The sequence below is a fragment of the Pelecanus crispus genome, chromosome 6 (assembly GCF_030463565.1).
Source record: "Pelecanus crispus isolate bPelCri1 chromosome 6, bPelCri1.pri, whole genome shotgun sequence".
In the NCBI taxonomy this organism is placed as follows: Eukaryota; Metazoa; Chordata; class Aves; order Pelecaniformes; family Pelecanidae; genus Pelecanus; species Pelecanus crispus.
In genome coordinates this window covers 53,879,821-53,907,027 of record NC_134648.1, presented here as the reverse complement: position 1 = coordinate 53,907,027, position 27,207 = coordinate 53,879,821, and the positions used below count along the sequence as shown (strand labels likewise).

Below are 27,207 nucleotides of genomic sequence, written 5' to 3'. Positions count from 1 at the left end.
TTAGAGGACATCTAATCATTGAAGTAGAAGAATCCTCCCTTGGTGTACAAACAAGCATAGGAAATCAAATGTGTATTTTGGCAAATGAAGTAAAGTTTAAATAGGGCTTAGTTTTTAGCACAAAAATATGACAGCTCAATTACTTCCACTGCCTACCCTTCTAACAGAAGGCTCACTTACAGATTTTGACTTCTTACTGACTCACTGGTGCTCTTGTTTACACTACAGTGAAACATACTTTTTAAGTCCAGCAATCAATGATTTGATTAACAAAGCGCCAAAGAGTATTTTAGTGAAGAATACTCTTTGCATTTGTAAACTAAAAAAAAAAACCCAAAACCTAGAGGCAAAAAAAAAGTATTATATCAAAAAATTACTTTTTATGTGTGGTTAAACATTAATTTGGCAAGTCTCCCAACATTACTTTCTAAAACATACTCTGCAGTTGATAACTTGAAGTTCAGACTCAGACACTTTTTTGAATTATACCCTTAAGCTAGCAAACATAAGGAAAGCTGCAGTTTCTGTTGGCATGATACAGACTACACTTTCAAGACGAATGTTGGTGGGAAGGCACCTGTAAGTAATTAGAAGAACTGGGACAGATATTACTTTAGACAGACCTTGTTTTGCAAAAGATTAAAACAAAGGAAAAAAGCGACAGTCTGTTATAATGCTATATTAAAGACCACAAGTACATCTCTCACTTTAAAACTGAGAATTTATGCAGTAATTAGAGATACATTTTAAGCACACTTTACTTGGTTTCGTGATGAAATAATTTAAGGAACTTCTCCTGCCCCAGTCTGCAGAAAATAACACGGAAGGAAAAAAAATGGCATTAATAAAAAATAAAATTTGGATTTTAAATATGAAATTTCCTCCCTTTTCTCATGCATGCCTGTGCTTTCATCCACAAATAAGAACCACGTACTGAATTTCAAAGCCTTATTTCTCTGCACTGCAATAAGGTCACACTCAGACTTGCCTGCTGCAAAAACCGGTCACACAGAAAGAAACCAATAGTGAGTTTTCTGTACTACCTGGAAATGATCTCCAGTTCTACGGATATTTAAACAACATATAAAGCATTTGCTGTTAAAATCAACAGAGTTAAAGCAGCACTCTGTTTTAAGTTGCAATTGCTCCTTTACAGTGATGAACAAAAGAATGTAATTTATTAGGCTATTTATTTATTTGTGATTTGGAAATATACACCACATATCTGGATGAAATGCCAGCCAAAATAAGTGAACCTATGTATACAGACAGAAAAGCATTTATTTTGATGGCTTAAGTACTATTTTCACTTTCAATAACTGCAATTTGAGCATGTAGTATACTGTTAGATATGAAATGTATTTCCAAGTAGGACTCTGGATATAGAAAAAAAAATAGAAGATTCTCGACTCTTCTGCTAGGAAGGGTAATAACTAGAGTTCTGCCTTAGGAAATGGTAGAAAGCTCTGGAGTGACAGAGAGGACATGGGAATTTCAGCTGAGATGAAAGCAAGAGAATTCAAAGGCAACTAGAGCTTGAATTTACCACAAGAACTCTTCATCCAGATACCTGCCATCTTTGACAGAAGGCAGAGATGTCCATTTGGTGTTGGGCACACGCCAGGAAGACCCCTGTCTATTTTCTGCTGCTTGAAATATGCAAGCCCTCCCTCTAGAGGCTGCTGCACAGCAGTGATCAGCTGTTGTTACGGGAGGCAAGTAGACTACAATACCTACTAAACAAAATTAAAATATCTACCTTTCTGAAAGAGGATGGCAGCAGCCTTCCACTCTCTCTTGAGCTGGATCGGGAGGCAGTTTTACCCACACTCATTTCCTCTTCACACCTGGCTATCTTCTTTTTCAGTTTCTCTCTTCTTTGCTGGTCAGCAACTTAGGAAAGAGACAAAGTTTGTCAGATCCAAACTGAAATATTCTTTTTTTGTCCTAAGTGATTGGAAAATGTCATAGGGGTTTCCAATTGCTCAGCAAAGTCAAACTATTGAGATGATGTTCCACTTCCAACACACAGCAATTATTAAAAATTACCTCTATTCTTAGAAGAAAAATATTAAGAGTATGCTGGTAGCTGAAGCTGTATCTCAGCTGAAGCTGCACCTTAGCTTCCCTGAAGTATTCTCATCTCACAACTAATACACCACCATGCAGGAATTCAAAGATCAGTATTGCTAACAGAGCACTCTGCTCAAAAACTCACAAGTTTGCTTTCAGTTTTTTACAGATAGAACTCTTTTGACTGTACTCTCATCCAGTATTTCAGAAAAAAAAAAAAATGTTTATGGTTGGTGAATCTGATGTGAAAAATCCATGCTCACACCATGGAAAACTAGTGAGTAGTCTCCCAAATACAGAAATCCATGGCAAAACAAGCATGTTCATGACAAGAACATGAAAAATGAAGGCAGACACTGTGAAAGGGCCACTGTCAGATCAGGAGGGGAAATTGTTATCAATCTACATTGGTCTGCAGTCCAAGACCTTGTTCACAGTGTTCATACAGCACAGAAGATGAGTTAGGTATCTATGCCATCAGATAAAGAGAGGAGCCCAAAAGATGGGCAAATTTTCTGTGTTCGAGTTTGCTATCAGTCACCTACATATGGCATCTTGCATAATACAGTCCAAAGTTTTCGTATACTGTGAGCACCCAGGTGCCAGAGATGAAGTTCACAAAGTTTAAAAATCCAAATGAGGCTGATGAAAAACATTAATAATTTCATTTCCAAATGGGAAAGAAGAGGGTTTATACAAGCAAGTACACTTTTGAAGTCTGTATACACAATGAAACCTGTTTTAACTCTGGACTACATTTCTCATTCACTTAACACAGACCCAAATGTATGAACGGTTTGTTTGATACAGACACACAGAAGGAAAGACCCTTTGTGGATTTCTGCTTTGGTTTCATAATGTATTTATATCATACTCTGGTAGACCCCAATCTTCACACACACTACTACACTTAACGCACGGAAATGTAAATAACTTCATGGATTGGTGCAGTACATTCTTCTAGACAGTTGAGAACTACACCAATCTGAGGACATTTAATCAACGTTTAAAATACATTCATCTGTGTACATTAACCCTACAGACATGTTAATCTCTATGAATTATTTAAGTAGTGTATTCATTTTATTAAACATTTCAGTCCCCTTTTGAACTAGAAATGAATCTTTCAGATGCAAAATCCTTGCTTTCATTCCTCAGAGAAATCCCTCTTTCTTTTTCTTTCAATTCTTACAATTGATATGTAAAATACAAAATAATTTCTTTTATGGCTACTGATTCACTCAGCATATTCCATTAGATTACTTACAATATGAAGTTGCTTTTATTACTGGAAAAATATTAGCTGAAGTTAAGACATGCTAAATTCTACAATTCTGAATTAAAAATATGCTGTACCATTAAATAATTAATAAGAATTTAGTGTAGGAAAAAAAATATTGAGTTTTATGTGGCTATTCTAAATTACTATTATTTCTAGTTGTGTTTGTCTTAAAAGTTACAGACAAGCACTGAAAAATTAGCTGCAGGTCAGAAGTTTTATATGTTTGAGATAAATAATTACTCACACTGGGCCAACAGAGTGTGTCTGTGTGTGCACATGTATGGGAGCTGTAAACACTCAAGTCTTGCCTACCGCTCAGGTAAAATGGTGATGGCTGAAATGAGTGCTAAATAAATATCTAGGGAAACAATGAATGAATGAGAACTCTACAAAGCAAAAATGCAAATCATACAGAAGTACAGGTATCCCTTTTGTAAGTGCGAGTAGATGCCCGAAACAGGAATTTCCTTACGCTCAAGTGCTTAAGTGGAAAGTGGGTTTGTCTAAGACAAGATAGGGTTAATCGCTTTACTGCATGTTCTACCTGCATACCATGCCTTAAGAGGAGTTTCTGGCCGAAGTGCAAAGCAGTGTGAATATTACTGCAAAACTGAGTTCTGATGTTGTCCTTATTCCGCTCTTTACAGGATAAAGTCTGAGTTTTAACATACATGGACAGACTCTGCCTTTACTACTGGCGTTCAAAGCTAAAAAAGCCAACTACTACAAACCTCCTCCGGGACTGTGTGCTATGACTCTTCTCTCAGCCAAAGCACGGCTTGTGCCCATGAGTAAAGAAAGAACAGTAAGTATGCCAGCTAAGGCTATCTTTGGATGTCAGAATGACCCACTGGAACTACTGTCACCTGCATGGCAAATGTAAAGTCTTTGCCTCGCACCAGTCATACAGTGAGTGAGCTTAGCTCAGCTAATCCATTAAGTGCGTTCCAAAAGCTATAAAGTCACTCACGCGTACTAAAAGGCAGAGCAGGCAAATGCAAAACAGAATGGCAGAAAATTCCAGCAGTGTACCCATCTTGTTGCCAAATTAGGGAATTTTCAGGGTAGATCGGCTGTAAAAGCTAGGAACTGTGAAACCAGCAAAGCAAGAGATAAAGAAATCCTTCTTGAAAACAGTTAATGTAGATGTAAACAGCCAGCTAGATGTAAGTTAGGATAGCCCTGAGGCAGTCAGCAAGTAACACAGACAAGGCTACTGGTACAGACACAAAAACGTGCACACTGCCTGCCTCCCCTTACTTCACTTGTCCTTTTCCTAAGCAGGGACTGGAGAATCCAGTCTTTCCATTTGACTTTAGCCAGACAGAAAATGGTATCATACAAATGGCCTGAACCTTTGAGGCACTAATTACAATGCTACAACTGATGGAAGCTGAAGATACTTAAGGCTGCCATACATAACCACTTGTCCCGCAGCTGTGAATATATTAAACGCAGAAAGAATGAGACCAGCATTCAGTAAGAAACATGCAGTTTGTTAACTGGAAAGGTTGCTCACTGTTGAAGATATCTTCTGCTTCAAATCAATCACAGATATAGCTTCTTTAGTTTTCAGAGTGTCTGCAGCATACTGTCATAGAATAGTGGGAAGTAAAAATCAACTTCATTTGTTAACATGTACTTAGTTTCACTGCAAGTAGCTTTTACTGTACATTGGCTCCAGAAACATAGCACATTTGTAGAGTTAAATACTGGAAAATTTCAAGACAATAAGTATCTTGTGACAAATAAAAGAAAAAAGAAAACCACTGGGTTTTTTTCACCTCTCTAAAAAGGGAAAACTAAATGTTTAGGGATTAAAAAAACCACAGTCTGTAGATCCAAATAACATGAGTCCCTTTTAAAGCCTTATTAGAGACTTTGAGATTAATTATATCTCATTAACTGCTGTACTCAAAGCCACCACAAAGATTTATAGTAAAGAGAAACTGTATTAGAATATGAACAAAAGTAGTGATTTTTGTATATCAGATAAATTCAGTCTGTAAAACTAAATTCCATAACTTATTGCACCCACCCTGTGAATGTTCTCTCAATTCTGTTGTCAATGAGAGGAAGCACAAGACAGACCATGAATTTTAGAAGTTAGACTGTAGCATTCTCCATAAAGAGCTCCCTATTAAGTGCTGATCAATCTGTCATAGAAGTAACACTTTAGCCTAGGCAAATACCCTTTTCGCAAAGAGTACACCACATTTCCAAAGCAGAGATCACATCGTTCTATTTCCCGTTAGAATCCTCCCTCTATAGCTTGATTCTTTTTCCCTTAAGCCTAGGCTGCAGCAGTATTTCTAGACACATGCTTAGAGTTATAAAACAAATGTCATAAACCTGGAAGAAACAAAATAATCATACATACCACACTCCTAAGCAGCCTGAAAGCTCTGCGCTTATAAGGACATTTGGAATGCCAGTGTTGTCCTTTGCTCTGAATTTCCAATCTCTAAATTTATCATATGTCATACCACAGTACAATTGGCAGTTAACCTTCAAGTTATTTCATTTTTGATGTAAATAATCCATGGCAGACAATGAAATATTAAGTTAGATTTAAATTGAGTTCAGCTTGCAGAACAATGTATCTCAAAAGAATTGCCCAACACTGAGCATTTCTCCATTGTGTTTTTATATCAGCTATAATAACCACTTCTGGTTATTATTTCCCTTATGAATTCTCTTAGATAAACAATGCAAACATCAGCCTCATTTCTGCTGAGCTTGAAGGGCTTGCAGTGACCATAATTAAAGTGTTCAGCATATCAGTTGGTGATAATACTTCTGCAAGCAAGTTCTTCCTTCTGTAAGAATTTTTACTATCAGCTTCCTAGCTCTACACAAATCCCCAATACACCATGATTTAAGCACCTGGGGTGAGATCTCATCACATGAAAACTGAATTTTGCCATTGGGTGTGAAGTTCGGGTTTCTCATAAGTCTAAATCTAGGTTTCTTAACACAGAAATTTTAATTTTCATAACTCTGAGACAATTCTGCAGTCCTCTTTCACATCCATTATCAGTAGCACTGTTTCATCAAATAAGGGAAGAATCATCATAAAAAAAGTGACAAAGGATTTATTAAGGGCTTGATACTACAGCCTTGCTTGTATCAAATAGAAAGTAATGTTTGTAACAGGGTATGTACTTCAGAAACGTGATACTGCTTGGCAAAGCTACTAATGGCAAAATCTGGCCATTGCTAAAGCCTGGAAATAAAGCCTAACAGTGAGACATGAATCCTGCGGAGGAATTTCAAGAGAGGCTAGAAGCACAGGATTATCCCAAATCCATCCGCCTCTGATCCTCGTATGGGGTCCTCATCCGACAGACATCTCACAGATACTTTTGTGAGCTGTATGAAGAATCCAGCAGCCTGTGTACAGCCTACTACATGGAAATTGTGAAACGCTGCACTAACTCTGAAGAAAACTTCTGAGCCTGCTCAGGTAAACCTCCATTTGTGTACCCTAGAGAGATGTCCATCTGGCTTCTAGGTGGGCTTGGACAGTGGATTTTGTCTCAGGGTACCACTGGGGCAACCCCCAAGGACAATTTAGACATACTTGCACTGAGCTACTGCTAAGAATAAGTGGAAAGGATAATTTTATTCCTGTTCTCTGGTATGCTATAGCTATTTTGTGACCCTCGGTAACAGTGGAAAATGGTATAAGAACAAACACCCCCCCAGTGGACAGATGGTAAAGCTGAGTAAATTAAATTAAAAATCAGGGACACATTTTCAATAATAATGATGGTTAACTACTGAAACAGCTACAAAAGGAAAGTATGTTTTCTCTATTTCTTGACCTTTACAGGCCAAGACTGCAGGCCTTTCTTGTTTATGTGCTTTATTTGCATATTCAGTATGGGCATTGAGTTCCATATTAGCACAACTGGATGAAATTTTTGGTCTGCTTAACTCATGATGTCAGACTAGGTGATCTAATGTCCTTTTGCAACTACAAACTCTGTGAAAAATGTATTTCTGATGTACTGAATACATATATAAAATAAATCACCTCATAAAAAAAGAAAGAAAACCTGCAGAAGAAACTTTAAAGTAAATAACCTCTGCAAAAACAAAGAAAATTACTACAGTTAAAAGTACATGTTCATAAAAGATTTTTTGCACAGTGGGTTTTCCTGCTGTCTAAAAATTCAGACTTGATAAATACAGTAGAATGTCTTTCCAAAGACATACTTGAACTCTGAAAATATACATGGTAGAATTAGCTGAGTGTTTGACTTTGAAGAACTTATATTAGTTGCTTATAACTTTAATTTTCAGAAATGCACATATAAGGACAAGACTCAACAGAAAAGTTAAGAATCAAAGATAGGGAGATTTTGTGAAAGCTTCCTGTAAAACAGCTGCAACAATAAAATACGTAAGACAGCTTTTCATAGATATTTGCTTTTCACAGCATAAAGGGTAGACAGATAGAATGCAAAATACGTGATCACATGAAAAATTAAAATTTAAATACAGAATTATATAAGAATATATATTTCTTGATATTTCTACTTGAACCTAACCCACCCCCCCCCCCCCCAAAGTAGAACAACAACATTACTGATCAGTCTGAATTGTTGTCTCTCCCCATCGCTCAACCCACCCCCCCCAAGTATTCAAGTTCCATCAGACTAAAATAGATTTCTGGTGGGTAACTTCTCAGAATACTTTTTTTTTTCTTCTTCTCCACCCCCCCCCAACCTTGGTATCAAAGAGACCTGCATTCCCAAGCACACTAATCACTGGGTTCAGGCTGTACTATCAATATGCCCTGTGGAAAAACCTCTAAACATATGGGTTGAAAAGTTAGTACTGTTAGAAACCAGGCATGTGTAGCAGCAGCTGTCTTACTTGGCATAGCTTTTGTCAAGTTTTCTGGCACAAATTCCACAACCACAGACTTCTAATGGCCACTGGTATCAATCAACATGCTTGGACTAATTCTGAACATAGAAGTTTCACATTTCAAGAAGTTTCACATTTTAACAACTATTTTAAGTCAATAAGGCTGATCTAATACACAAGAACATGCTCACTGCTAGCCCAGTGGCATGGCAGCTTGCCTACTTTGCTGCCAGCTAAGATACCAGGAAAAGAACAGTGGAAACTAAATCCCCTTTAAGGACAGAACACATTCAGTTGGCCAGGGAGAATGCCAACTACAGTATCATGTTTAATTCTTAAACACTAATGACTGATTCATGGCAACAACCCCAAAGGGAAATACTCACCTGCTATTTTAGCAGTACATAAGGCACATTTTCAGGGGATGTTTTTTAACACTATCTGCGGGAATTCTGTTTTGTAACTCTATGCTATTAATAAATCCTAGCATTTCAAACTGAAAATTTACTCCCTTTCCCGCATCTCTTTTGAAATAGAGGGGGAATGGAAACCTTATTTGGGATGCAATAAGTAGTAAGACAAGGAATGCAAAAAGAAACAAGTAATAATATGCTTCAGTTGAGGCAATGACAGGCACAGAACCACTGGAAGAATAAAGCTGTAAACCCCTCGACTATAGAGATTCCCCCAATATTCAGTCATATTGATGTTGCAACTGTGCCTGGACAAATTGTATGTCCCATCTCCAGGAAGAAAAAAGAAATTAGTTTGGAAATATTATAAAAATCCTTTTCCCCTTACTTTCCTCCTCAGTACATTTCCAGTACTATCACTGCCTGAGCTACTGGCTGTCATCTCCACATAATCTGTTTCATAAAAGACAGAGGAAGAAAAACTATTCTCCAGTGGATTGCCAGGGACACTACAAATGATACCTTGCACTGAGCTTAACACCTGAACACGTAACACTTGGTTGCACTATTATTACAGTACAGAAATCTGTAATTCTTGATGAACAATGCATAGATCAGTAGGAAAAAAACCCAACCACTGTAATTTTAGGTATGAAATAAGTTGAAATAATTTTCAATTTCATTCTAAACATCTAGAGTTTATAAGAATAGTGCAGATACTGGACAAGGGATACCTGAGTAGCTTTAACCTTAAATACCTTGAAGGTAGTGGGACCAATAATGAAGAAATTGAAAGTAGATGTGCCCTGTGGAATTATCCCTTTGCTAACTCCGCACAAATTTCAGCCTGTGTGGCAGAATCTCTTATCTGTTTATAAAGTGATCTCAGTCAGGTGACAAAACATATGAAGAAAGCAGGTCAGAAAAAATATCAGTTTATATGCACACATTGAGTATAGATATTAATCCTCAAGGATTTTTATTAAGAAAGAATAATCTTAAGTATTTGGTACAAACGCACACACAAAAATCCTGGACCTATTGCAGTTGAGACACTTATGCTGTTGACCATCACGAAACAACAATTTCAACAACGGCATCTAAACCCCTTATATTCCACATTCCAAAATTTGCCCTTTAAAACTGGAATTACCAGGATAAATGCTTTCAAGTGAATTCAGTTCTAATCCTGACAGCGTTTGAATTGGACATTTGGAAACAATCTTTTAGATACGTAGATATTGCAACATTGGAACAGGTTACTCAGGTTGCAGAATCTCCATCCCTGGAAGTTTCCAAGACTTGGCTGACTGATCTAGTGTTGGCACAAGTCCTATCTTAAGCAGGAAGCTCAGGGAGGACTAAATGACCTCTGAAGGTCCCTTACAACCAACATTTCTGTGATTCCATGACGGCAGGTACATGACAGAAGTTGAGCTCCCAAAACATTAGGAGAAATGACAATGCATACAGACTGAGCTGCTGAAGAGAAATCACTAGACAGGAAATCTATGAACCAATGTCTCTCATCTCTATCAGGCAGAAAGACCCTCTTCTGAAATGGTAAACAGAACCAGCAAGCAAGCTATATAACATCTAGCCCTGTGTCTGAGACAAGTGCTGAACTTCAATGAAATCAGACGTTGAGACATTTCTCTCGCTGTTGCAGAAAAAAAGAAAAAGCAAATCTTTTACTGCAAGAAAAATAAGTGTTTGTAGCATTTGATGCAGACAATTTAAGATGAAAATGTAATTGGGAACATTTTTCAGCATTGCAAAGTAAAAACACTACATTGAGGAATACTCTAATAAAAAGATACTGTTTACATAAGTTTGATTATTACTTTGCTTTCTAACCTTCACTCGGCACTCTCATTTTTATTAGAGAACATGAAGCATCTCACAAAATAAAACCTGAAAACTGGGGCAGAGACATAATACTGTCTTGAGAAGCCACTTCCAGGGAAAAAAATACAACATTATTTATTGCTTTGTTAAACAGATTTTTAAAATTGGCAAATCCATTGTCACTTCATAATTGTACAATTCCTCTCAGTACAGAATATCGAGCAAACTGTATTTTAGAACTTAGCTAAATCCAAGGATAAAAAGCACTGGATACTCAGCTCTGTGATACCAAGAAGTAAGTCCAACATTTCTTCTAAATGAATCCTGTGCTACTGACTAGGATCCTGATCCTTGAGCTGTGATGCTCAGCTTCACTTTATGAGCTAGCTCTATTTTGGGAATATAATAAATTTCAACTAAGTAACAATTGACACTCCCGAGTCTTAGGCTAGAATAACAGTAGGTAAATTGAGGAATTTTTTTGTAATCAAAGGCTTTATTTTTTTTTCCCCTAGCTTTAAGTTTTTTTCCTTTGTGAACAGGAAACATCTTCTAGGGCTGTGTTGGTTGTATGCATGTTCTAATAAGATAAAACACAGCAGCACCTTTTTCCAGCCCAGTTTGAAAATAGGTGAAAGAGCAATTTAAGCAAGGATTTAGTGTACCAATTTTATCAAACAGATGGGTAAAAACAAAAGCAGCAACAAAGGTGAAATGTTTCCATCACACCCTGTATAGGAGATTAATGTTCTGTCTGTGACCAGGACAGAGTTACATAGTCAGACACTGGTCTGAGTAAGATGAACTGAAAGAGAAACATATTGCACAAAGCCTTGCTATCTGAAATGGAAATTTCCTCACTACTGAGCACACCTGCTAGTGTCATGACAATTATCTGCTAAGGTTAAGGCACTGTCACTGTCTCCCAGAATGAACTCATTATTCAGGGAAACTCATTCTGGTGTGAAACACACAAGGTATCAGCTCAGAAGCGTTTTATCTGTAAAGACAGCAGACACTAAAATAAACAGGCATCTGTTGGTGTTGAGAAAGACCCAAGACCTGAAAAGGTATGGAATAACAACTGTTAATTAGGGAACCTAAGAAGATTCTACAGATGCAGAAAGAAAAGCTATATGAGGGTTTTATTACACAAACATGTAGGTGTAAATTTTCTTCTTATGCTAACCCTGTATTTTCATACTTGTTTCAGAGCAAATCTTGGTAGCGCTGGAGCATGAGAAGGAAGACTTTTTTGAGATGACTCTGCAGAACAGGTGATCTGAAATTCCTACTGCAATCTGCAGACTCTAGGTATCCCTGAAATACTGTTGCTACTTGTGCTGCACCTTTTGAAAGCAGGAAAACACAAGCCCACATACAGCATCTTTGATGCAGGTGCAGCTTGTTGCTTAGTTCAGTCTCAACCCATTAAGCAGAAATACTGAAAAAATTTCTGATGAAATTGAGTCTTTCTACCAAACGGACGACTGATTTCCTGCATCAGCTCTAGTTACTATGATAATTTTACAAGGCAGTATCACTCTGGTTTGACTGGATTTGAGACTAACAACAAAATACTCTGTCCTCAGAAGATTTAGCTTTCTATCTTAAAAGAATGCTTTAATTTTTTCCAGTACCTCAGCAGTTGTAACTAAATATTGAATTGGAGAAAAAAGAGCTTTCTCTAATTGCATTAATGAAAAAGACAGACAGATAACAGAAATATACCCTTGTTATTTTAATGAACAGCTGCTATTTACCCCCTTTGACTAATACACTTCATTTAGTATCCCGTAAATCAATGATTTGGAAGTATTGCTCTTCACCTAACACTACGAAGTAAGGCTACAGTACTGATATCTTTAAACAGTGTTAAGAAATGAGACAACTCCCCCAAAAAGTAACTGCAGTTTAATCCAGGGTGTGGCTCTGTTTTCTGTGAAATGGAACGAGAGGTTTCAGTCCCAGTCCTCAGGTGCCCACATTCCCAAAGTTCCTCTTGACCTTGCACTAGTAAGCTCTCTTCTTGAAAGTTCAAGCTCACGTCATATCAGAAGAAAGGAGAAGGAAAATTCTGAAATTCTCCTTATGTGCTCTATTACTGTGTGGATGAAAAGAATCCTAAGCAAAATTAATTGTGATCCTAAGCACAACTAATCACTAACAGACTAGGTCCATCTCGCTAGCATTACATTCACTGCAGATTCTTACAAATAGCTGGAGCAGTATATGAAAAGCTGAAGAAACAAGCAGATACACGAATGCTTTATTAAGGGTTATATTCTATTGTTACTCTTCTATTCCTCTGGCACTTTTGTTTTAAGTTAGTTTTACAGAAGCTTTTACAGGATTAACATATCACAAATACTTACGTTTGATGCTGGTCAACCTACTTTTGGGCACTGAACAGTCTACGGCTGCTGAAAATAAGAAAAAAATAAATGTGATTCAATATTGACTTAATATTTGTGGTGGCCAGAAAAAAGTAGCAATAAAACAACACAGAACAAAGAGTAATTCAATTAGAACAGTAATTTTTCTCTATTTTGAAATATGCTAGCTACTGTGTATTTAAATTATTAGATTGATATTAATACAGTCAAGAGAATTTTCAAGATAAAGATGTTAAAGTAAAATAAGTATTTGAAGGAAGAATCATCATTTAAATGAAGATTCCTTACAAAAGGTTTCTGTACAGTTTGTGCTGATGGCATTTATCTGCACACCTGAGGATACTGAGTACGTTACATGGTAGAGAGATGACTATATTTGTGAGCATAGACTCTGGCAGAATCCAAAGCCCCAGTGTACTTCTCTTTAAAGCAGACATTAAGAAAAGGAGGCATGATGAAGAGAATCAGCAGAACCACCTCCAAAACCCTATTTCTAAAAATACCTAGAAAAAGAGTGTACAATGTTTTGGGAGGCATTCAAAAAATATTTCTCTCATAACTCATATCCTGCAAACACTTATGCATTTAATTTAAATACTCAAATTTAAATCCTGCCAAGCCCTAGCATTAATATCTCTAGGACTGAGATCCCCAAGACAACTTTATGCCATGAAGAATGAAAATAGGCTGTGAACTGTCAACAACAATAACAACTATCTACAGACTTTTCTTAGCTCTGTGCATGTTATTAACTTTTCAAACACAGTACTTCACGCTCCTTATATGACCTTAAAAAAATAACTTGGGCTGTAATACAGTTTGCTTTCAATTATAGCACTGACAATGGGGTATTGTCAATTCGTAGCGGAGTAAACACACATTTCTAAATCTCAAAAGTTTTTGATCAGGATCTCACCATAATTAAGAAACATACAAACATATACAAGTTCAATAGGCTTTTAAGTTCCAGATTTCATAATATTTGTCTTTTGATAAATATAAGCACCTTCTAACATTAAAATATGTGAAAATAATCATATGGATATTTAGTGCTCAATTATACAGAATAGTAATGTGATTTTCTCATTTACAAACACATGGGGCAATTTTCAAAATCCTAAAACTACCTGCCATTGACTGAAATATGAACAAAAGATAATGAACATTTAAAAAAAAAAAAAAAAAGAAAAAAGACACAGTGGTCTGAGTTTAATTGAAAGTTTTGCATTCATTCCTAAAATAAATCCTGTATGCTTGCTATTGTGACTATCACCATGATTTTCAGTTCAGCATATTATTTCATAATTCATTATTTCATCAAAAGCAGAATGAAGAGAATACAGCACAAAGTACCCTAAAATTAAAGTAGTATCTTTGGTAGCACTTAAGGAAAATGTTTTCATACAAAACTTTCCATTCTAATAACACAAAAGTATTAGTAAGTAGCAGCCATATCTCCTTGCTGACATCAGTCTGAGTATGTATCAGGAAGAAAACTACACTTCCTACAATCCAGTTCATTCCCTCTTGATATGAGCCTATTCTGAAAGAATGAGTTAAATCTGGGGGTAGAAAGTCCATTCATATATGCACATTTTTACCTTTGGCTGAAAGGATTTTGTTATAATGAAACACCATGTGATCCCTGATCAGGTACTGACTAGTTAGACTTCGGGATGAGTCAATGCAGAAAGCTGTAAGATTAAAATATATTTAAACATTACAAAGGCAGGCACAAGAATATCCAAATTTTAAAACAGTTATTAACTGCAATTTGAAGCCACAAACTTTAAATTACTGTGCACTTAACTTCTTTGCCCATTGGCAGTCATTTTTCTTTAGCAGCTACTATCACATGAAATCATCCTGTCTGCTTTGGTTTTTTTTCCCCACTGAGCCATTAACTCAATAAATGGCTACAGAAGTGGCTGAAGTTGGACAATGAAAATATCAGCATGGAAACTTCCTGTTCCTCCATTCTATGCTCTTTTGAAAAAAGTGTCTGAGGTGGCAGTATGGTACAGAAATATATACTAGCTCATGTAAGCTACTGACTGTAAAGGAATATGTTTCACCTCAAGGCTCTTTAAAGCAGTAACCATACCTATATCCCACCTAATATAGATGTGACATCTATATATATTTGGTTATCTTGCTAACTGTTTCTACCTAGCAGTAGAGTCAAGGCAAAACTCACTCCTCAAAAGTATTTTCAGTAATGCATACTAAATGTAAGTACTATTAAACTTCACCAATTGAGCTCAATGCAAAGGTTTTAATTATAAACACATTTTAATCATAAAATCAATGAATTCACATAAAACGAACCATGTCAACCTTCTGATGAAAGCACATGTGTTACTTACCATTACTCTTAGTACTCAAGTGTCCTTTAAATGGACTTGCTGGACCACATCTGGGAATGCCAACAGCTGGGTATTCACTCACTTTAATAAAGCATCAAACAAAACAAAACAAAATAAATGTTAGAAAAAAGAAAACGTGTATTTTGACAGACACGATAAAACAGAATCCTTCCCCAAAGAACTCATGAATGACTGTAGTGGACCTTTTTCATAGAGGAAAAAAATCGTATTTAAATGTTATTACTGAAGTACAACAGTGTAGTTAAGTAACTTAATCTAAACACTAAGACATGGTGATTGTACTTTCACTGGTTCAGGGAGCTAAACAGTGGAAGAAACCATTAGATGACTTCAGTCTGAACTTTACATTGGTCACTAAACTGCACACACATATGGCCACAGTTTTGCACCTATGCTAACCTCCCATTTGTTTTAAAGTTTTATTGATTAAATTTTATCATTATGTCAAATGACTAACATGAAAAATATTCTGTACGTAGACAATGATTGTGGTTAGTATTATACTAAAATACAAGTTTAATAGCTTCAAGGAATTATGCTTGTGTGAAAATCATCCTATCAATGAGAACACACTATTTCAAAAAAATCTATTGTTAATGTAAGAGGAATTTGGTTTGCCATTCAATCTTCTGGCAGTTTGATAGACTAGGAACTCTACAGACAAGTGTAGATGCTGACAAAACTTAAACAACTAGTTGTTCCGAAAAATGGAATGTGAAAAGGAAATGTGAATTAATGCCAAAAAAAAAGGAATGTGAATTAAAAGTTCAACATCTCCTCCTTGAAAATAAATGCTGTACTGTCAGACTCACAACCAGTCTGTTATGCAACCTATGATTTAAAAATCTGCATCTGAATTAATTAATTAAGAATCTGCACCATTTCTAGGTCAAATTTTAACAGGAGATATCCTATTACTACAAATACTAGTGTATATAAAGCATTCCTCTAAGGTCTCCAAGATAAACACCTACAAGACCACCTCTAACTCATTTTGATGTGAAAGAATCATAGAGAGGTAAGCATGGGCATCTCAAAAATGCGGAGACATTGTTATAACTACAGCCGATTCTCTTCAGATAAGCTAAATGCCTTTGCCCTGAGTTAAAGATGATCAGAGACACTCAGAAACCTGTTGCTTCAACTGGTGATGCATCTGTTCAGCACTACAGGAACAACAGTCTATTTTGAAACGTTCACTTGCTTTGCATCACCAGCAGATGGCACACAGAAAAACTCCAACGAAAGAACAACTGTGACCTTTACAATTAATCTGTAGCAGGCTTCGGGGGTGGAAAAAGAAAAAAAAAAGTTAACACCCCAACACCCCCCCCCCACCCCCCATTATTTCATAGGCGAGAAAAACTGTCAGAAAGGGTCTGGAGGGAGAAATATTTTACAGTTTCTTCTGCCTATTTCAATTATGGACATGTGGACAGTGCAGAGATCTCCCCCAGGCCACACAGAAACCCCCAATTCGCCAAAGTCCCAAAGGCACTGGAAACACAGCATCATTTGTCAAGAGGTCAGGGTCTTTATGCAGGTGTTCATGTCCCCCGCACTATCTTCCCTGGCCTCAGCTCCTCCTGCGTGCCGTAACTCCTGTGCTGCCAAGGAAAGGCTTCAGGTCCTCGATCCAACCAAATGGATTTCCAACCCAGCTCCTGCTAACTGCAGGATAACAACAATACTTACTCCTTTCACAGGTATCTCTGAACCCCCCTAGGAAATACCTAGGCCATTACAATATTGAACCATTTTCTGGGAAGTGGAGGACCTTGAATAAAAGTGTTTCTGACTGCTCAGATTTTAGGCTACCCTGGCAATGTCAGGGTTGCAGCCCCACTAGCACCTGGACCTGCTGAAAGCTTTCATGCCATTAACAAATGACATTTCCTTCCCAGGCAAAGGTTTATGCTGAACAACTTTTTTTTAATATCTAGTTGGATTCTGGGGGTTCTGTCCTGGCAAATCTTCAATTAAAGAATAGAACAGTCTTTAACTTAAAAATAACAGCAGAACTTGTGACGAAGGCTTCCTATGGTCCTCTCATGGTATCCCACAGTGCTTGCTCCTACATCTCTGACTCTCGTGCCAAATAAAGGGACTGAGATATTTTCGTAACCTGTTCATCAATGAGAGCATTTGAAACTCTCTCTCTCTGTGAACTACCTGTTTTCACAAAACGTGTAGAAAATTTATCACAGAAAAAGGGACAAAGACATTAATTTGGCTGAAATAATGCTTAGCACTATTGAAAACAGAAGAGGCAAAGAATAGTAACAAGTAAGCCTTTGTTTTCTCAGGATCCCAGGCTGTTTCATGTAGATGTTCCATCAAATGTACCATTTTTACACTGAATTCAACTTATAATACCCTCCCTATATCTTCAGTCTGAAACTCAAAACCACTTTAAAAGTGTCAAATATTTACAATGAAGACATACATTGCTAATGTCAGAGGAGAAACCGGAGGATTTGGTATGTGGAGGATATCTGATGTATTTTACTGTTTCTACAAAACAATTGAAGTGGGGTAGAAAGAGTTAATGTTCAAATTGTCTACTGACCTGAACAGGTATGTGGTTAGATTCAGTCTGTGTTTTCAAAGTTATCTGCACCACAGCAGAAACTACATTTAAATTGAAGGCTTAGAATGTAAAGAGAATTTTAGAGAAGGGGATTTTCAGCAAATTACATAGTAACCAACCATTTTCGCTACTTCTCTTTTTTTCAAAATTGTGAGTGACAATTTTTTCAGTGAAAAATTTTCTATTGATTTTGATGTTTCTGAAATAATAAATTATTTGGGAGTAGGAGCACCTGTCTGAACTAGACTTAGCAGAACTGATCTCAGTACCTGCAGTACTATAGCAGCTTTTGCAATAATTAAGTTTCCTTACCAAAATGCACACTTTCTACTTCTTACAATAAAAAACTTCCAGTCACAAATTTAAGGTCTATATAAATGTATTTCCAGACTGGACTGGAGAGTCTTCAAGATAATTTCACTTCATTTAAGGAATTATTTTCTGGGATTTAAATCTCAGAAACTGAGACATATAATGGACTCCTATCTTTGATATATTTTACATGTAACTATGTGATCTAAACATACATTTCCACATAGATGTAAGTGGACTGTCCACACTGAATATAAAATCAGGATTCTCATGCTGTGTGTTCTCCCGAAGTACAGAGAGCAAACAAATATTTCTAAAAATCAGTTAGATCTTCTAGTTCCTTATTAATGCTTCTATTTGGTTGTTGTAGGCTTTCCCTGCAAGTGTGTGACACTATACAACACAGAGGAGAAAAAATTTAAAAAACCCTTTCTCTGTATTTCTTTCCAGCTAGTATTAAGGTAAGTAATAATTATATTATTCCAAAGATAATTTAAACAAAGTATCTTAAAATATCTTTTAATTTCCATTTAAAATGCATCCTATCTTTATTTCTAATTTTCCAGTCTTAAAAATGATGGAAATTGATGGTTTCTATTTGTTACTTTGTTTCCTAGTTGTTAGTGGATATGCAGAATTTATGGAAATTATTTTTCTACAAAGCCATTTCAGAATTGGTATGTGAATATGTACTGGAAAGAAGCCCGGTCTTTCATCACAATGTTCTCATAGGAAGGATTTTAAACACAAGTATTAGACTTGCTATTTTTAGAACAAACCTGCACTTCAGACATTGTAAATCAAAAAACCCTGGGGAAAAAAAAAGAATCATTCTGGTTACCCTCACCCACCAAGACTTGTTATTTAAAAGATAATCCATAAAAAATACAGAGACCTTAGGTGGGATATTGGATATAGGCATCTAAATCCAGCACTACAAGCCACAAAACCTCCACGTCACCGTGCAGAGTTGTATGAACACTGTATTTTCCTAAGAGCAGTTCCTAGACCTTAGCTTGGGTTCAGACAGCCCTCAGCCCAGGTAGATGCAGAGCTCAGGTCTCCCCAGCTGTCCCAGAGGCATGTGCTCATCACTCAGCCAAGGCACCAGCCCTTTTGTGCACTGTTTTGTTGGTGGCCCCAGAACTCCTGCATTCTCAGCTGCACAGTGGCCACCTCTCAGCTGGAAATATAGGAAGCACCTCTTGCCTATAATGGAGTAGAATTGCAGCATTTGCCTGAGATGCGGGGATTTGATCTCCCTGAGGCTGGTAAGGATACTCGACCCAAGTTGACAAATGCTTTGCAAACACGCTATCCACTGCACTAATTTATGAAGGTTTGGTGCTGTTGCCTCTTCCACCTTCCACCACCAGCTCCTTTTCTTCTTCTCTTCTTCCCTAATCCCTCAAGGCTCTAAACCAAAAACAGTTAGTGAGACACCTTTGTCCAAGTGGGTAATTCAGGCAACTACATGCAGAAGGGGGTTTGTGCTGTGAATTTAATAGCAGTCAAGGATGCTCTGTCACTACCACCCTTGTTCTACTGACTAGTCTAGTGATCTTTTTCAGTGGGCTTCCTGCTATGAATTCATTCTTCTAACTCAGTACACACTAACAGTACACTACAGCACTAATGCTGTACACATGCTGAGGAGGGAACAAAAGTGGTTTAAATAATCTTTGTGAAATCCTAAATGACTTAGGAGTAGTGATGGAAACTCCTATGAGCATCTAATCCTAACACTTCTGAAAGGGTCTTATTTAAAGGAATTAAATCAGGATCTGAAATATGGGTTCCTCCCTTTTTGACAGTATGAGAATTTTTAAATCAAAGTATCCATTAACTGTTTATGCTACAGAAATAATTGTGCATATGAATACAACACAGAAAGATACAGAGTAAGCACTGCTATCTCAAAGTAAATTAAGAGATTAACCTGGTTATGAAAATCCACACTTGATTTAAACTTAATTTATTTAAATAAGTAATTACTATCTCTCTTTTATATCTGCATGATGATATTTTCATTATTAAAAAAAAGAATAATAGGATGCTCTATTAGTAGTACTACTAATAAAGCTTACTTTCCTTCTGATGTAGCTTACATCTTCCTACCGTACTCCCTAAACTCCTTTCAATTTTCCAAATTTGCTGCCTTTTCCTTACCTGCAGTCTTCCCCCCTCACTCTAACATCCCCTACTTGCTCAGCTGTGGCTGATGAGATGGTACAGGTGTTCCAACTGGGCGCCTAGTTTAAGCTTTTCTGTTGCTTATCCTTGGCTGACTAGTTGCTTATCCTCCAGTTGCATATGTGGGAACGGACAAAGAACAGAATGACTTTCTCTAAAAAATGTATGTTAATTTGTTGGGTTTCCTCCTACCCAGCCACTGACATTTGTACCACTAAGACGTCTAATTCTTACTCACAGCCAGGTGAAGTTGGCTAATAGATGCCGAACTGGGAAGAGAAAAAAGCTGGCAGAGAGCAGTGACCCACCCACAGACTCCTTATTTAGGAGAAGAGGTTAAAATATCGCAAGTCTCCACTGCTTTTCTGCAGCATCCAGGCAATCACAAGAGAACTTCAAACATGACTTTAGATTAGCTGGTTACTGAATGCACAGAGAGTGTTCATTTTATTTGAAAGTTACAGTGGGGCAAAACTGAGCACTTCATAATGACACCTGTATTTTTTTCCTGTTCACGCAAGTGAAACAGAAGCCTCTTGGACCCATTTCTAGTTTCACTGATAACAAAACTCCCATCAATTCTGAGAGTACAAAGTGTTAGATGTGAAGCCAGCTTTAACAGAATCACATTTAAGATTTATTAAGCAATGGCAGAATCCACCAGAGGACAACATATAGTCATATTTTCTAAATTTTCTGAAGCAAAACTTTATGAATAAAGCCCCACGAAGTTACAATATCCCAATTTTGAACTAAAGTCCTAAATGTTCCATTTGAATTTTGCATGGGATCATTTGTGTCAGAGGCAAAATATGATGAAAGTGATACAATGTATCACTCCCTGACATATGCACTATACATAATCTTCTAAGCCATTAATTAGATGGGCGCTATTTATACACTTACTATGCTGGATTACCCAAAAGCTCTTCTTTACACCTACTCCTAATGCCTAAGAGTTAGGTCTCTCAGTCCTTAACAACTAATAATCTAACAGTACTCTGCATAAATGCAAACCATTCAACCAAAATCGTATTTCAGTTTCAAGATTCAAAAAATCCTCTGATAAATTTAAGAAATCTAATGAAAGTCATACACAGTAGCCTTAAAATACATTAATTGAGTCAAACTTGATGAAGTAATTCTTGAAAAATGTTTGTTACAATTTTTCTAGCTACAGGCTTCACATGACCAGTAAGTGAAGTTTTGGATGCAGGTTATTGCTCTATTCATACTCCAAAAGCACAAACAAACAGCTGCGTCTGTCAGCAGCACATTTTGTGATACAAATTGCAGGCAGAAGGAAATGAGTGTAAGTCAGTCCCATCATCATTTGCTTGGGCAGCACCTCTATAGAGTTAGCACTGGCACCAGCAGTTTCTGATTTTCTAGAAGGGTGTGTGAGGGATGGTGTTCCAGAAGAGTCCATATGCTACTTTTAAGTGATATGCGTAAACTATCAATACTCATATCACAGTTTAGAAACTCCTGGCTTAAAAGGTTACTAATCTGAATTCACTGGGTAAGTTGTGCCTGTGCAAGATGGCAGAGTAATCCAGGAGCATACGCTACCATGTGCTGTAACAGTTCTACTGTGGGAATGGTGCTATTATTCACGGGTGTGCGAACACTAGCTCACAAGCACATCCTACGCGACAAATATATGTGCTGGCTTCTACTGCTACAAGAAACTCAACATTATGTCATCCCATGAACATGCATTTTGAAGGTGTTTCAATATCTAGTGTCAAACCGACCAACAGATAAAATATACGTATCTAAATGTATAGACACACTATATTTAGATTCTTCTATACACATTGAAAAAAAATTTCTTTTGTTAGTATAATCTGTGCCTACAAGGAAGCTACCCCCATTAGTGTTATTAACTTCCACCCTCTCAAATTTCTAATTGAAAATACATTAGCAAAACTAATGCATAGCTGGCCTCACCCAGAATGGAGAGCAAAGAAACCTTGATCCAGACTGTGCTTCAGAGAAAGTTGTAGGGTATAATCTGAAGAAAACTAGCTAGCAGGGTTAATGATTTGAATCCTGCTTACTTTAGTAGATATTTCACTTGAAGCATGCAAGAAATCTTCAATGAAATGGGACCAATCAGGTACTTAAGTCTTATTACAAATTTAAATTATTTGCTGAATGGAGATGGGATTAGTCACACTAAGTGACTAAAACTCACTTAATAGACTAATTGACTAATAATCAAATTCAGGATAGGTTTAAGTGATTTGCTGAGCCAAAGTTTTAATTTGGTAAAAACTTAAGGATGGTGATTAACATTTCCCAATTTCAGTTAAGATGTACTATTATGTTTCAAATATAACTTCTAAACAACCCTCCTTCCTTGAAGAAACAAATAGATTCTTTCTCAGCTTCCCTGCTGGTCAAAGGCAACTTCAGCTTCTGAAAAATCGAATTGGTATTACCAAACTAATGCTTGAGTTTAAAAACCCGTTTGTTCAAGTGGCAAATGAAGGAATATAGATGAAAAAGAAAGAAGCTCACAATTCACAGCAGTGTTGTAACACCCTTCCAGCTCCAGTCAGATTAGTGCAAGTATTTCCTGCAATGCAGGAACAATCTAAATAGGATGGTGTTCTCTGTAAATATGCAAAGCATTTTCATTGTATTTTAGAATCTTTGAAGCCTGCGCAAACTGCCTAAACCTAACAGCAGCCTCCATGCAGCAATGATGATGACTTCCCCATCATTGTAAGGTAACAGTGACACAAATACACGTCATTGATTAACAATAAGCATATGATTTCATTGCTGTTCAGATATGTGCCAATCACTGCCTGTGGGAATTACACAGCCCAGTGCAGAAGACTGGATTTAAACAACAAAGCTGATTTAGAATTACAGTATTCGGATTATTTGAGGTCATACTATAAATCTGCGACCGTATTAACCAACTCCTGAAATTACTATAATAAATAACTTTGAGATTTATACCCAGAATTAGGCAAAAACATAAAGGATTAATTCTTCACTATTTTTATGGGGGAAAAAGCTCAGCCTTATTTGAACTTTGAAAGATCTACATGCAAATGCTATATAATCCAATATACTAAAAAAAAAAATAAATTCCAATTTTTCTTTTTGCTCAGTATTCTCACTAGACAAAACAGAAACCCTGATACAAAACAAGGATAAAATTTTGGTTCTTTCTTTACAGTGACGAGGCCAGGCCTGAACAAGAAATTTTGCATGAAGTACACTAGGACATGAAATAGGGTATCCTACCTCTTCTGTATTAATGTTCTAGATAGACAGTGCGTGGATACAACTGTCCTACAGAGAAACCATAAAGATGATGTATTCTGCCTCCTTCATAAACTGTCTGCAAGCAATCCAATGGCTGTTCTGCCGAGTTTGCTCAGGCACACAGATTTCTAGGTTAGCTCCCCGTAAGGAATTAGTATCTCTGCCTGTGCAAATCCCTGTTGTCTGTAAAGATTCTTCCTGTATGTCTGTGAAACTAGACATTGGGCTGTCCGTTCACATACTACTGACTCTGTGATAACCTCCTATGCAGACAAGCAATAGCTTCCCATGTAACAGACACACAGTCAATTCTTTCCTACTTTTGAGCTATTTTTTTTTTTTTTTTAAACAGGAGTCATTCACACAAAGCTTGCTGCAACCTGAATGAAATTTAGATCTTGCATCCTATTTATTCTCATTTTATGGTCAACAAACAATCGGCATGCTTTCCGATTGCCTATAAAAATATTTTGAGAATAAAAAATAAGAACAGTGAGAAAAAGAATAAATTTGTAGTAAAGTTGCCTTCACACTACGTAAGAGAATGTAGAAATTGGATGCACAAAATACTAGTTTTTGCTCTGAATTTCATATTTCCGTGTAGTATTAGAATTCATGTCCAAACTGTACTTCAATATCAGACATCTTCTGGAGTGACATCTGTCACTATCTCCAAAGACTGGAACTGACACCAAGATACAACATGAAAGATAACGTTATCTCAGAGGACCTGACCTTATGCAGCTACATATGATTTTGACATTACAGTGCAGCATTGAGTAATTCCTACCATTGTTTTGTATTATGCATGTCATCCAGTTCAGATCAAAAAATATTTTAGGTATTTTCCAAGAGCCAGAGTTAGCTCGTGCGAACATTTTTTGCATGTTTATGCCTGTTTTTATCATGAATGACAAACGCCCCTAAGATTATTCATAGGAACAGAGCACAAAAGCAGCCCACGGCTGGTTAAATCTGGGTAAGGAATCACTTTATAAGAGCTTCAAAAACTTTTAAGTCCTTTTATTTTTCAACTACACACTTGCATTAAAATCCCACCAAACCAAAAAACTTGGATCCAAAGGTAATGAAGTCATGTTATACACACAGGATAAAACCCACTATAGTCCATGAGTATCAGTTTTGGAGAAGAAAAAAATTGACCCCAGAGGGCACAGAAATTTAGGCCTCGAAAACAAAGCGCTGATACCGGCAGCCTGAAACATTCACCTCAGCAGCACCGAATGCCGTTAAAATACACACGGACACTCGCGATGATGGCCGTAAGCTGGACGGTTTAAGGCCACGTTTCCCGGAGGGCTATAACCTTTCGGGGGTTATACCTGTAACCCCTCGTAGCCCCAGCTGTCGAGCCTCGCCCAGCGGGGGCAGGCGCCCGCACTTGGCTGTTCCCACCGCCGCACGGCTGGCACAGCAGCGCTGCCCCACAGCCCGGCCCCGCTCCCCGCGCCTGACAAACCGGGTGGCTCTGCTCTGGGCAGCCGAGCGTGAGGGGAGCAAGCCCCGGGCCCCGCTCAGCGCCGGCTGCAAGAGCCACGCAGCCAGGGCCAGGCTCAGGGCCCGGCTCCCGGCCCGGCCCCCCGCGCAGCGGCGCCGCCATGCCCGCCGGCACAGGCCGGCGGGGAAGCGGGATGCGCCGCCTGCCCGCAGCCTCGGGGGAGGCCGGCCCGGCAGGCAGCCGCAGCCGCAGCCCCCGCCCCGCCGCCTCCCGCGCCCCCCGCTCGGCCGCGGAGCCGCCACCGAGCCCCCCGCACCTTGGCTCCGCCTGCTGCCGCTCTCCATCCTCAGCCCCATGCTCCCGGCCGGGCCCGGAGGGGCGGCGCAGGCCGGCGCTCGCCTCGGCGGCAGCGGCGGTTCGGCCCCCGCTGCGGGCGGGCGGGGCGGGGCGCTGGGCCTGGCGGGCCGCGGCCTGGCTGGGCCGCCGCCGGCGTTGCCATGGCCACGGGAGCGCGGCGCCGGGCGGGGAGGCCTGCGCCCCGCCGCCCCGGCCCCGGCCCCGCCCCGCCGCCCCCGGGGCCGGCCGTGAGCGGTGCCCGCTCCCCGGGGCCGGCTGTGAGCGGAGCCCGCTCCCCGGGGCCCGGCCCCGCGCCGGCGGGGCGCAGGAGGCTCAGGGCGCTGCGGGTGCCCCCTCGCCCCGCGGGCTCGGCCCCAAGCTGTCTCTTCAAGCGGTGCATTGCAGCCAAGCCAAAGTTTTGCCTCCTCAGTGAAAGGTGCCCTAATTGTTTAAGCCTTTTTCTTGTCACTTGGCAGGAAGTCGAAGAATAATGGATGCCAGGGAGTGATTTAAGGCCAATTGCTCATATTTCAGAGGTGTGAATGACAAATCGAGAGCCTAGAGCATTCCCAGTGCGTTACACCGAAGAAATGAATTCTCAATATTTTTCCAAATAAACAGCACCTTAGAAGTGAACCGCAAAAGTAAACTTTTGAAAAGCAGCATTTGATCCCATCACTGATGGGTGTGTTCATGCTGATGTGTTGGATTTTAACTTTTTGAAGAAGCGATAGGCTCGTATTTACTTTTAGTCCGGAAGGTTGCTATTTTCCTTAACATGAAATCTCCGAGGGTTTTTGCAAGAAACCCCTTTGTGTGTACATTTTGTGTGAAGCTTTTTCTCACTGATCGGCCAGGGCTACTGCAGTCACCTCCATAGCCAGACACCTCAAAAAAGGCTACATGTCATCCCAGCCAGAGGGACATTCCCCTTCACCATCTAGAAAAGATTATTAATTATAGGCTAAATACATTTTTTTATGTGATTTTCTACCCTTCCTTACATACTAGGAAAAATAGTTTGAATGGAGTTCAAAATCTTAGCAAAATCAAGGGGATGGTATTTTAAAACAATTTTTCTTCCTTATTTCTGCCTTATTCAAGGTTCCCAGTAAGTCACACAAACATTCATGCTGGAGGAAACCTGTAGTTTGTCTACCCCAGTACTTTGGGTAGACTCTACCGAATACTTTAGAAAACTTTTCAGTAGTCAACTATTGAATGTTAGCTGAAATGTCTTGCTAATCCCTAGCTGTTGGTGGTCAGCCTGCGATTTCCCTTATAATTTTAGATATTCCCATTAGCTGTGAAGTACTCTTTGGATATGGCCTTAGTTCTTGTGCTTCACGTTGTAGAGGTCATTTTGGCAGTCTAATTCCGTTTTCTGCAAAATCATCTATAGATTAAGTTGGTGTTAAATTTATCTGGGAGAGGTCAGGAGAGAGAATATATGCCTTGGAAACCTGTCGGTCCTCTGTCCTCTGGTGGTCCTCTGTCTTTCTGACTGCTTTTTTTTATAAAGTGTCTATTCCCATAGCATGTCAACTACCGTCAACCATGATGCCACAAACACCTTACCTTTTTGTCAAAACAAAGTAATTTGATAGCATTTTGTCATTGTCTCTTATGTCTCTTGGATGTGAGGGCAATGTCATGGAGAATATCTGTTCTCCTCACTCCTCCACACAAAACCTACAAATCCAGAAAGCCCCAAATCCAACAGTGGTTTTGGTGGGTTTTTTAATTTCCTCT

At 38.5% G+C, this 27,207-nt stretch overlaps 1 protein-coding gene across 1 annotated transcript in view; it reads right to left on the bottom strand.

Annotated features, from left to right (window-relative positions):
- SPATA7 (spermatogenesis associated 7) overlaps positions 1 to 25,475 on the bottom strand; it is a 40,575-nt gene extending 15,100 nt beyond the window's left edge. Inside the window, exons 1-5 of the mRNA XM_075713049.1 lie at positions 25,004 to 25,475; positions 15,257 to 15,337; positions 14,492 to 14,584; positions 12,870 to 12,917; positions 1,760 to 1,893 (exon numbers count right to left, since the gene is read on the bottom strand). Of these exons, the coding sequence (XP_075569164.1) occupies positions 1,760 to 1,893; positions 12,870 to 12,917; positions 14,492 to 14,584; positions 15,257 to 15,337; positions 25,004 to 25,475 (828 nt within the window). The remainder of the gene's footprint in view (positions 1 to 1,759; positions 1,894 to 12,869; positions 12,918 to 14,491; positions 14,585 to 15,256; positions 15,338 to 25,003) is intronic.
- Positions 25,476 to 27,207: the final 1,732 nt, after the last annotated feature.